General features: G+C 40.8%; 1 protein-coding gene across 1 annotated transcript in view; it reads left to right on the forward strand.

The window, feature by feature from the left end:
* The window catches only part of C7 (complement C7), a 57,076-nt gene extending 49,771 nt beyond the window's left edge, over nucleotides 1–7,305 (forward strand). Inside the window, exons 17-18 of the mRNA XM_081304887.1 lie at nucleotides 3,468–3,652; nucleotides 5,297–7,305. Coding sequence (XP_081161013.1) covers nucleotides 3,468–3,652; nucleotides 5,297–5,478 — 367 coding nt within the window. The 3' untranslated portion in view covers nucleotides 5,479–7,305. The remainder of the gene's footprint in view (nucleotides 1–3,467; nucleotides 3,653–5,296) is intronic.
* The last annotated feature ends 5,341 nt before the right edge of the window (nucleotides 7,306–12,646 follow it).

Below are 12,646 nucleotides of genomic sequence, written 5' to 3' on the forward strand. Positions count from 1 at the left end.
CCAGACTGGGCGAGTCTCCAATCCTGAGTGTCTAGGGCCTCCTCTTGTGTTTAGTCACTTCCCACTTTTTCTCTAGCCAGGCCCCTCTCACCACAATACTGGCTACACGCCAAGTCTGCTGCTCCCGGGAGCCCTGTTTTCATGAACGACTGGGCACACTCTTCCAGTTTGCCATTCCCTCAGACCCTAAGCTTGTAGAGTTTGGGGCTGAGAATCCTCAGCGGCTTTTACTTGCCCTCTGGTATCCACATCCCCGTAGGTGGTGCAAGAGACCTCAGCAGTCAGCCCTGGTGGGAGCGGTAGTTCCGCTTGCGGGACCCGCACCACCTCTGATTCTCTCGGGCTGGCTGAAGCACTCACAGGAGAGCTGGGAGGGGCCCTTACGGGAGAGCTGGGAGGGGCTCTTACGGGAGAGCTGGAAGGGGCTCTTAGAGTTTTCCCGATGTGTGGAGAGGCAAGGCTATGGGATCACACACCTGTTTCAACGAAGTTATCTCCTCCGCAGCAGTCTGATGACACGGTTTCCCTTTGCCAGGAGACTAATTCAACGGGTGGGTCCTTCTCTCCCAAGCCCCGTTTCAAACCTGTGGCCACTACTTATGAAGGCTCGGTAGGCATTTACCTTCGTATGATGAGAAGAGCTGACCAGTTGTTTCAGCGGGATGAATTAATGCCGAGTCATAGCTGTTTGTCTGCGGGAAGCAGGTGACCGGGAGTTTGAATTCAGCGGGTCAGAGCTCAGTGCGTGTTCTTGGATCACTTGGATTTTAAATTGTCACTCATCTTATCAGCTGTTTCATATAATTCGGCAGCTCATTTGCGCGGTGAAGAGTCTGCTCTATGGTGCTCCACGGGAGGCGGCGGCAGCAGCGGCGGCGGCAGCAGCGGCGGCCTTCGGGACCCCCGGGGAGGGGGTGCGGGTTGGGGAAGGGGAGGCGGCGCCTCAGGGCCGCGCGGTCCGGGTACCGGACACGCAGGAGAGCGGGCGGGGTGGGGGAAAGAAGTTGAGATCTAAATTTAGAGACTGAGCTTGGGAGGAGAGACGGCTGGGGAGAAAGAAGCAAGGCGGAAAGGCGGAGAGGAGAAGGGGAAGGAGAAGGAGAAGGGGCTGAGGGAGCCGGGCGGCTCGGGCTGCAGCCTTACTGCTCGCGCTGAAGTCGTGCTGTACTCCCTTCACCTTGGCTGGATTAGTGGCTGATTCACTCCACCTAGGCCCCTTTCTTGACACGGTGCTGGGTTTTTGTCAACATCTCATCTTATTGGTACATAAAATTCTTCCACCTAGGTCCAATAACAGGAATAAGTAAGACATCCTGAAGGTCTGGATGTTGAAGAACAGGAACAATTAATCCATTAAGCTGCTTCTTAAGTTCATCTACTAACAGACTTTTTACATGTTGTACTGAGGCTAAATGTGTATTTACTCTGACAGATGTGAATGATGGAGGATGTGACAGGTGATTTAACAGAGCTTCAAATTTTCCTTGTGCATCTTGTTTACTTGAAACAGCTAAAACCGGAAGTGAAACTGGAGGAAACACCACGTCGAACGCCTAGGGATATAAAATTTAAAGCAATACTGATGGAGAAAGAGCAGCTACTTTTCTGATTCTTGAAGCTTGCTTTCTAGACTTGCATTAGAAGAATGTTGCCAGCTTGAAATCATGCTGTTGTCCCAGGGCATCTGCAGTTGTTAGTTAGATGTTGTTAGATGCCTGTGTCAGGGTCCTAGTAAGATACGGACAGCACAATTAGATTAGGACAAGAAGAGGTTTATTAGCAGGTTGATTTACAAAATTGTGGACAGAGTAAAGGAAACTAGAAGCCACAGGGCAGTACTCCTGGACTGGTAAAGCTTGGCCATGTGTCCACTCCAGGCCTGACAAGGAAGGAGGAGGGGAGCACTTACGAAACCTGGAGACCAAGAGAACTAGGTGAGATGGCTGCAGAGGAGAAGCTGACTCTCTTTTAAGAGACCTTAGGAGGTCTTACAGGAGTGAGCCAGTGGAATAAGTACCCCAGCTGAACTCACTTTCTTCCCTGCCTATCCCAGGGCTCTCCATTGAATAAACCCAATTGAAGCTACAGGACAAAGAAGTGTAACCTTTACATGCCAGCCTCCCAGGAAGATGGGGAAAAGTGGAGGGTCTAGGAAGAAACAGGGAATATCTAGCCCCTCAGCTCATGGGCCATCTTTAAGGTTAAAAATTGAAACACTAACCTACCAACTAAATACTTGGTTTTCAATTACTATGGTCATCAGCACCCATATAGAACTTCCTGAAACTACTGTGGGTGATTCATACAATGATTGCGTGTAGTAACCTCTAGTGCAGAAGAATATAACTGAATGTATAAGTGGAAATGGTGGTCAGCCCAGATACATTCTGATTCTTGCTGTTACTCTCTGTTAATTGTTATTAGTTACTCTGTTAATCACTTTCCTTCTCTTTCCAACTCTACTGGTTCCTTTAGTTAATCAGCAGCCAGCCATTTATAGACTTGATATGAATTTTTGTATCATTTCACAGTATCAGATACGGATAACAAGGTGGCATTATAAGGTCTCTGCCCTTTTAGCTGTTCTGAGTAGTTCTATTTAAAGTTAAAATAAACAGAGAAAAAAGTTATATACAAACCAAAAAAAGTTTTTGTTATATAAGCAACTTTAAATAAATTGAGCTTTAGGTAAAAAAAAAAGAAGAAAATATCAGAGCTAAATAAAATATGTGAATGTAAAGTTTTTCTGAGCCTATATGGTATATGAAAAATGTTTTGTTATCTGAGTTTTCAAAAAATAATGCTTTTCTTATCTATCTGTCAGTATTTAGAAATGTAGTTGTTTTCATTGGTGACATTTCTAAAAAGCTGTCTCTTACCATTTTAGCTCCAATGTTTAAGAAAAAAGGTAGCACACTTTATGAAATATTTCTAAAGCACTTTGTAAACAGACACTTTAGAAAATAGCATTGTAAAATACAGTTTTATCTTCCCTTGATGATTCAGGGTTATTAATTATTAGACACGCTGTATTATGAACATGAACTCTCTGGGCTGCTGGGCTGGGAGGAGTTAATGTCTCCTGTGGTCAATGGTTTCATTTGACTATAATCTCTCTGAGTGATCTTTGCTGATTTTCTGTCTCCTTTATTATTAATTCATTGACAGTTGCTGGCATAACTCACCTTCTCATCTAATTTGCTATATCTGATCTGTCCTAGCTGAAAATAAATCAACCCACAGTATCTATGCTTGGAAGGATTGTGAATGCTTAGAGTAAATATGCTCATTTTGAAGCTCTGAGGGGGTTGGGCCCCAATGAAAAGAATTTGATTTGATGTTTCATCTTTTGCTGTGGGTGATAACCTGTGGGGTAATGACCTCAACGGTCTACTTTTTTTTACTTCTTTTCCTCAGCTTTTAAAAACAAAAATCTTGTAAATAATGTAGTCAAAAATTCTTTTCAGATCTTCCTTGGATGTATGTGCTCGAGATGAGAGAAGCCAAAGGATACTGCCTCTGACAGTTTGCAAGTTGCATGTTCTTCACTGTCAGGGTAGAAATTATACTCTTACTGGTAGGGACCGCTGTACTCTGCCTGCCTCAACCAAGAAAGCTTGTGGTGCATGTCCATTGTGGGAAAAATGTGATGGTAAGGAGCATTTTGTATTTATAACATAGAAATGCTAAAGTAGGGATAGGGATGTATCTCAGTGGCAGAGCACTTGCCTACCATGTGTGAAGCATTGGGTTTGATACTTAGCACTACATAAAAAAATAAACAAACAAAATGAAAGCATGCTGTCCATCTACAAATACAAAAAAAAGGTGGGGGGAGGGTGTAAAGTAATAATACTGAGCTTTTAAACAACATGGTTTCTAGTTTAGAAGTGGATCAAAGTAGATACCTGAGGATATCAAGGATTCAGACTGGTTTGGCCTTGAACTTCTCACCTGACTTCCCTTCCTGAAGAAGGGTCTGGATCAGGGAGCTAAGAGGACAAGAATCTATTCTTGATGGTCTAAAATTCTTCCAAATCTTGGTGATTCCCATTCCACTTTCATGACTTTTTCTCTGCCTTGTATTATCCATATTATGTCTTATTTTTAAAAGCGCTTACATAAAAATTTATTTTTAAAAATAGAAATTTTATAAATTACATCCTTAAGAGGACGTATCATTTACCATAAATATTTGGTAACTATAAAAATACAAATGGTTGACCAAAATAAAATTGTAGATTCTGGCTACATTCTGCTCTGGTATTGATAATGTTCTCTCTTTGTGATAAGGGAGTCTAGCAAGTATTAGAAGGATGTTAAAAAAAATACTGGTACCAAGTTGACACTTTCTTCTAGAAGTAATCAGAAGGATTTGAAGAGAATAGAAAAAGAAATTACTTTCTTGAATTGTGATTCAATATTTGCTGAGGTTATGTCCATGTAGCACTTTCAATGATCTTGGATACTACCAAGGGCATGGCGCACCACCACCCCCCTCGGTTTGGGGAGTATTGTGAAAAAGGAAGGCCTGGGTGAATGGAACTAAGTTTCTGTCCCAGCTTTCTGTTTCTATAAATTTGGGAGCTGGACTGCATAAGATCTCTATAGCTCTTTGTTCCCTCCTAGTCCCAGACCGCACACATTGGACACCTCTTCCCTCACTCCCTCCTAGTTTTTCAGCATAGATGATGACTTATGTAACTGTAGCCATGACTAGGTCATTTTGGGTTTGGCTGTCACCACCATCCACTGGCTGACCTTTCTACTCTCCTTCTGGAGACGCCTGACTGGGACATTCCCTCACACCCCTTTCCCATATAGACTCCTTTCCTCCTAATTCATTTCTCTCTATGTGTATTTTATAGGATAGATAACCTTTTGTGTGCCATGCCATTTAATTCTCTTCTCTCCTATCTGAGCCCCGACTCTGCTCTTTGCTGAGGTCTTTCCATTTGGTTGTGGGCGTGGGGGCAGTGAAGGAAGGATTGCTTTTGTCTGCTGGCTCACATGGATGGTGAAGTGTGTGAAGAGAGAGCTAGAGAGCTCTTGACTTGGATAGAGCTGCCTCATGTGGGTCCAACCAATAGAAAGCCTGGCATCAACTTCAAAAACCATTTATTCTGAGTGGAGCAAAATGCCTCAATTTCCTGATCCTACTGTTCTTCCAGGAGATAGTTTATTGTACCCCTCAAGGCAGGAGCACTCTAGTCACCATTACTTTGGAGGAACGTGCTTTGATTCTCCCACCTCCACAGTGTGCCTGCCATTAAACCTCTCTCATTTATCTTTCCAGGCAGTAGTGGCAAATGTGTCTGCCGAGAAGCATCGGAGTGCCAGGAAGAAGGGTTCAATGTCTGTGTGGAAGTGAGCGGCAAGGAGCTGACAATGTCTGAGTGTGAGGCGGGCATCCTGAGATGCAGAGGGCAGAGCATCTCTGTCACCAGCATGAAGCCCTGTGCTGCCGAAACCCAGTAGGCTCTGGGGACATCAGTCAGCTTGCATGGAATCCAGCAGGCAACTAGGGCTTAGTGAGAACATCTGCACACCTGGGCACTTTGACAACTTTTCCAGCATGGAGACACATTCTTTCTTTCTCCTTCCTCTCCAGTGTACATGTTCCACAGCCACTCGCAGCCACCTGTGTAAACAAACCCTTTGTGTCCCAAATCTGAATCCAGATACTCTCCCTCACCCCTATTTCTTTTTAAAAGGACAGGATGAAGAATATTAATGAGCCATTATAGGAGCTAGCTGTGTGTTTTTGGGAAAATTCTCTGGACTATTTTTGTCTGTAAAATTAGAGGGTTAGACTAGAGACACTTGCATGTTCCATCCATCCCCTGTGATTCTATTAAGTATGACTGATCCAGCCAATGGGCCAGAACACATTTTATGAATCGATTAGGAAAACAGAACACCATTTCCTGATTAGAGAGGTTGGCTTTCCTCTATGAACTCAAATACAAAAAGGACCTCGAATGAAAATAGACAGATACAATTATTTCCATCTTGAGTTGTAATGTCACGCTTCACCCTGTTGAGTCCCCGCCACATGTGGGGATTCCTATTCTTGTCAGGAGATTGAACCATTTAAATGTCAGCACAGAATTCATCATGCTGTGGTCACAGGGCCCCTTCTGCTTTCTTGTCTGAGAACAAATATGATTCAGTCTTTTCCTGGGGGCTTTTTATTTTTTTTTAGAAGTATGTGTGAAAAACAACAATCAAAAACCTGCAATCAATCTCCACCCTGTTTTTGAAGGAAGTATCAGTTCATACCTGAGCTACTGACTGATGCATAATTGAGAATAGTCTCCCCTAATGAGGATACACTCCTAGATTTCTTTCCAAAGGTATGCAATTTGAAGCATTGGTCTTCTATTTATTTCTTATTCATTTTAAAAAATCAAAACAGAAAAAGCAGATGTGGGAGGTAAAATGAGTGGGAAGAAGTAGAATTTAAAATGTTTTTATATACAAATACTGTGTCCGTGTTTTTCTAATGCTGATAAATACATTTCAAAAAAACTTTAATGAAGATTATTAAGGATTAAGAACTCATTAAAGGAGATTTTTTTGATCTGTATAATGTTTGATTAGGAGAATATTTTCATGAGGAATGGTAGTGGTTTTTTTGGTTTTTGCCTGAAGTTTTATGTTTGATCCAGATGTAGCTTTTTATACCAAGGCATCTCTTGAGGGAAGATGCAGATGTCATAGGTGGACATTATAAGGTGGTAAGTTTCAATTGACTGAAATCAATAATATGTAGACAGGTCAACTGCAGGTGTCAGAGCTTATTTTCTTTCCTGAGTAGGGGATAGATTTGAAAATGCTAGGCCTGAATGTAAACTCCACGATGAAGTACTGAACAAGGAAAACATTTGAGAGCAGCTATCTCAGTATCCTTCCAATAATTTCTCCTATCAACTTAAGTCAGAATAGAGTTAGATTTCTACTAATTATGTATCACCTCTTCCAATGTCTAATTAACATGGAGGATATGATCAGCATTATCAAATGCTTTCAGAGATTGGGATCTGAAATAAAGAAATTACTGATTGAGCATCCCTAATCTGAAAAGCCAAAATCTGAAATGCTCCCAAATCTGAAATTTTCTGAAATGATGCTACAAGTGGAAAATTTCACATCTGACCTCAAGTGACAGATCACAGTCACAATGTAGGTGCAAAAAAATTATTGTATAAAATTATTTTTAGTCTATGTGCATAAATTATAGGTGAATTGTTAATAAATTTTGTACTTAGGATTGGGCCTTATCCCCCAAATATCTCACTATCATATGCAAATCTTCTAAAATAAAAAAATTAAATTGGAAACTATTCTGTGCCTTTTGGATTAAGCATACTCAACTGGTAGCAGATTTAACAATTGTGAGATTTGAGAAAGAAGTTTTAACAGAGTTTCTGAAGAACTAAAGAAATGAAAAATCACTGGATAAGGAGGAAAACAGTGAATGTAGTTGTAAAAAGATATTCTTTTGAAAAAGTAAATTTTGTGCCTCTTTTTCTCTTTGGAACATTCTTAACATTACATCTGCTGACCTTTCCTCAAATCGTGGAGGTTCAGTAACAATTTCCTAGTGAGTATTAGGATTACTGCAGCAGATCTGCAAGAAGAAGGTCATTTTCAACACGGAGTCATTACAAATGTTTTGAAGTTTCCAATTTAAGTTCTTCAACACCTAAAGAGAAGGATGTGAGGAAATCCTGGGGGATTATTTATGTCATGAAAGTTCATTGCAAAGAGAGTAGAAGGTATGTGAGAATCTCCTCTGCCTACATTTTCTCTGTCTCAGACCGACTGAGGTCACGTGAACTAGGATGGGAGGTGGTTGAAAAGGCTGAAAGCATGCTGAGATAGTCATCCGGACCCAAGGGAGAACAGAGGGAGAGGAGGATATTGGTGCATTTACCATCCCTAGTTTCAGGGTGCTTCATGGGAGCCAAGGCATATCCTACAGACATGCCTCTATCACCATTTATGTGGACACTATAAGTTACCTGGACAGACAGGCTGCCTTAAAGATCTCCCAGTGGCACTGGGGAGTGCCTTCCTGTGACATCTCACACATTTCCCAACAACTGATCATTAACAGAAGTTCTGCTTATCAAGCCCTGAAGTTTAGTGAGCCCCATCCAAAGTACAGGTAACTTCCCTCCCCATCTCTACCTTGAAATTACCTTGAAACAGAGGGAGGGTTCTTGATATTCAGGTGAGGTATGGAGTGGCAAGGAGGAGGAATACCTGAAAAATGACCCCTGAACGCTGGGTTATCTTGCTTTAGGTAACTGGCTAACTCAATTGAAGTCTTCCCCCTTGACTGGGCAGATTGTGGCTAATCTCAGCTTCATAGGAGACCAGTGAGATCATTTGATGGTTGAGTACATGCTTGAAGTTGCTAGGCAGCTGCTTTACTCAGTATTTACTGAAACAGCTCATTATGTGCCCTCACACAAATCATTAATCACTTTTGCTTTTGGCTAAGATGTGTATTAATAATATATTTGGGTTCCATGGATTATCATTTGCTCTATATTTCCTTTCCATTTCAACCCACATTTCTTATGCCCACATATTTACATGTATGCCAAGCCACTATATTAGTCATCTCCCATTACTATAATGAAATACCTGAGGCAATCAACTTATAAAGAGAAAAGTTTTATTTTACCTCTAGGCTAAAATTGAGTGAGTATATGGAATTGGGCCTCCTCTGAGAGTGGAACATCATGGCAGGAGTTTGTGGAAGAGCAAAACTACTTGCTTCAAGAGCCAAGAAACAGAAAAAAAGAATAGGCTGGGATCCTAGATTTGACTTTGAGTGGATGTCCCAATGAACTAAGGGCCTCCCACTGGGCCTCACTTTCTACAGATCCACAGCACTTATCAATAGTGCCACCCTGAGAACAAAGCCTGTAGCACATGTATCTTTGGGAAACAAACCAGAGGACCTACCATAGGCATTTGCATTATTTGTGAGACCAGCATAATAACTAATGTAGATGGTCACCATAAACTGGGAGATAAACTAAGATGTTGCACAGTTTGGTACAAAAGGAAGTAAATGCTCAGGTGTATCTACAACTTCTCTTTCTCTCTTCAGGTAGGAGGGGGGGCAAAGAAGGGAGGAGAAAAAAGAGGAGAGCAGAGGAGAGAGGAGAGTGGAGAGGGAATAGAGAGGTTGAGGGGAGTGAGTTTGAGCATGCTTTTTAAAAAATAATTAAATCCTTTTGAACAATTTATTTCATTTTAAATTTTGTTTTATTTGTTCTTTTTAGATATACATGACAGTTGGGTGAGAGTTTGGGCCATTCTTAGGATGGGATTGGAAAAACTGAGCAACCACTCAGTTCTGCTACCTACTAATCCCCTGAGATTTCCCTGATAGACTAGTTATAGTGTATTCAATACTTGCATTTGAAACGAATGACCTGTTTCTCTTTCAGAGCATTAAGCCACAAAGCAACCTCAGTAGGAGGCAATCTCCATCAATATCAGAGGAACCAGAGAGGTTTATGCCTGTTTTTCAATTACCTTGGTCTTTCAGGCAGTTTGGCACATTTGAGGACAAGAAAGCTGATGGCAGGATAGGAGTTCCTGCTGTGACAACCAAAGACCTACAATTTGTCTTTTTATTTATTCCTGTCAGGCTCTGAAGGCAGACCTCCAAATTTACACTTAAAGCATCAATCTCTTAGAAAAATTTGCTTTTTCAGCCAAGGGTTAACAAGACCAGATGGAAAGACTGTGTCATTTCAGAAGGGGTGGGCTGGAGGTGACAAGGTGGGCTGGAGAAGAAAGAACATTAAAGTGTTCTTTTTGATTCACAGGCTGAGAATAATTTCCTGTGAAAGGATAAACAGAAAGAACTGCTTTGCTCTGTTATCTGTTACTTGCACGCATCCCTATAAGAGGAGACTTGTACTGAATTCCATGGGAGCGGTCTTAGATACATGAAAAATCAGTGACACCCAAGGGGGTCAAAAATGACGTGGAAAAATAAAGAATATATAGTGCTGACTTGAAGACCCATTGCATGATAATCAGCAGACCAAGTGAGCTGGGAACACGGAGAGGTCAAAGGAATTTTCAGCAACAGTGAATGGAATTTTCTGATCAAAGGGCAGTTTTGCCTGACATCTTCAAGAGAAAGTAATTAACATGAAAGGCTCAGGGCTAGTGTATCATTAGACTATACACAACCCAAGTGTGCATTAGGATAATATTCAGTAAGTGACCACCACTGAGTTCCATGTGCAGAAACTCGCCTCTGCACAGATAGCATCAAGAGCAGCTCCTGAAGTTAGGCATGATATAACATGGCAGACAAACTCACTGATGGACTCTTGTGGCCCTCTAGAGGGTCAAGAGCTTTGGATGATCATAATGAACCTTCCAAAGTATCTTAAGTCTCCTTAGCATGATTGCTCCTTAACATGAACACAGAACACAAATTCATTAATATGACAGAGAAATGCACATTTGAGGAGGTCTAGTCCCCAAATTTCCTCTAACATGGTAATGATAGAGATATGACATATATCATTCTGTGTACGCTCAGTCGACTGGTTGTGTATGCTCAATAAAATGTCCATTTTATAGCCACTTTTCCCTAGCTATATAGCTAGATAGCAAAAGGTCTAGTCTGTAAATGGCTCTTTGGTCTCCCAGGGTAGCATTTATCCTATTTACCACAGAGCTGGTCCATTTGCTGTCCAGTAAGCCTGTGGATTTTGTTTCTGCTATGTCTTGCCTAAGGGCTTGTGTAGGGGAGGTCTCTTGCTACACCTTTAGGGCTCGTATTCTGAAGTGCTAGCTTGGGATTTTCTGCTATAGGAAACATGTCCCTCCAAATACTGTTTCTTCCTTCTTTTGATTATAGATAGGAAATTTCCTCTCACACCTCTGTGGTGATGGATTGAGGGTAAGGAAGCTCACTATGGAGAACTGTGGTAGAGAGAGAGGCAGAAGGCTTAAGGAAGAAGCTTTCTGAGATCTAAACAACATTGACAAATAAGCCCAAGTCCTAGGGAAGTTGATTTTAGGATGATAGTTTTTTTTTTTTTTTTAAAGATTTGATGCTACCACTTGAAATATTGAGGTGGCTAAAGCTATCAGTTCCTTTGGATGTAGATGGGAGATGGGAATTATGATCTTCAATGAATGTTCTTTCTAATTTTGGTGGGAGAAAGGAGACTGCCTTAGTCCATTCAGGAGGCTACAACAAACTACCACAGACTGGGTGGCTTGATCAACAAATACTCAAAGTTTTGAAGGTTGGAAAATCCAAGATCCAGATGCTGGAAGATTTGGTGTCTGTTGAAAGTCTGCTTCTTGGTTTGCGAAGGCCACCTTATATGATGGAAAGAGAGGGGTCTCTGTTTTTCCCCTCTTACAAGGACATTAATTATATCATGAGATCTGAATGCTAGAGAAGAACAATATTAACATTTAAAACTAAAACTCATATCGTGCTTATCGCATGCTACTAACTGCTGTGATAATTTTACATAAACTATTTAACCAGCACAGCCATACTTTGAGTAAATAATGTAATAAGCCTCATTTTACAAATGAAGAAACTGAGACATAGAGGGGATAAGAAAATTGCCTAAGTTCACAATGATATCAAGTGGAAGAACCAGTACTCAAACTGAAGTTCTTCAGTTCAGTAGCTAATACTCTTACCACTATTCTTAGGTATTGTGGTGGTAATGACACTTCTCACTGACATAGGGTCTTTAGTACTATTCTGCAGAAGCCAACATTCAGGATAAGATCACATTCAGGATAAGATCTGAAATAAAAATGTGCAACATCTAATTTCTGTAGCTTTTTTCAAAAAGATTCAGCTATTTAAAATGATTTTTTCCAACTGATGCAAAATAGATGGAAACAAATTTTTAGTGCTCTATTATTCCATGACTCCATTGTGTGTGTGTGTGTGTGTGTGTGTGTGTGTGTGTGTATGCGCGCGTGCACTCGTGCACATGTGCATTCATGGATATTCCCACCTGGAAATGAGATTCCTAAAGTTTGATCTTGAGGTTAAGGAGCTTTAGTGAAACACTGACTTGTTTCATTTAATAACATTTAATTTCTCTGATATTTTGGAGAGTTCTAGATATTTTTCTATTATTGATTTCTATTTCAATTCCACTTTGGTTAGACAATATACTTTATAGGATTTTAATCCTTTTAAATTTATTGAGATTTATTTTATGGCCCAGAGTTTGACCTAACTTGGTGAATGGCCCATTTACTTTTGAAAATAATTTGCACTCTGTTGTGCATTGGAATGTTCCATACATGTTGGTAATGTCAAGCTGGTTGTCACTCCTTGTCAACTTGGCACTCACATGCATCTCTATGAACCATACTTAATAGACAATGACAAGGTCATTATTCAGCCTAACCTGATACAAATGTTCTGTGTACAACTGCAAACACACTAACCTCTTCTCTGGGAGAGAAGGTAAAATCCTTGAGTAAAATCCTTTGTCCCTCTCCTTAATATAATATAAAATCAACAGCACTTAAACATGATGACATAAAGTCAATACATCTTATATTGCACAAGAAAGGAAAAAATAAAGATATTTGCTACACACACAGACAC

This window comes from Spermophilus citellus (genome assembly GCF_964194105.1).
Source record: "Spermophilus citellus genome assembly, chromosome: 1".
Lineage (NCBI taxonomy): Eukaryota > Metazoa > Chordata > Mammalia > Rodentia > Sciuridae > Spermophilus > Spermophilus citellus.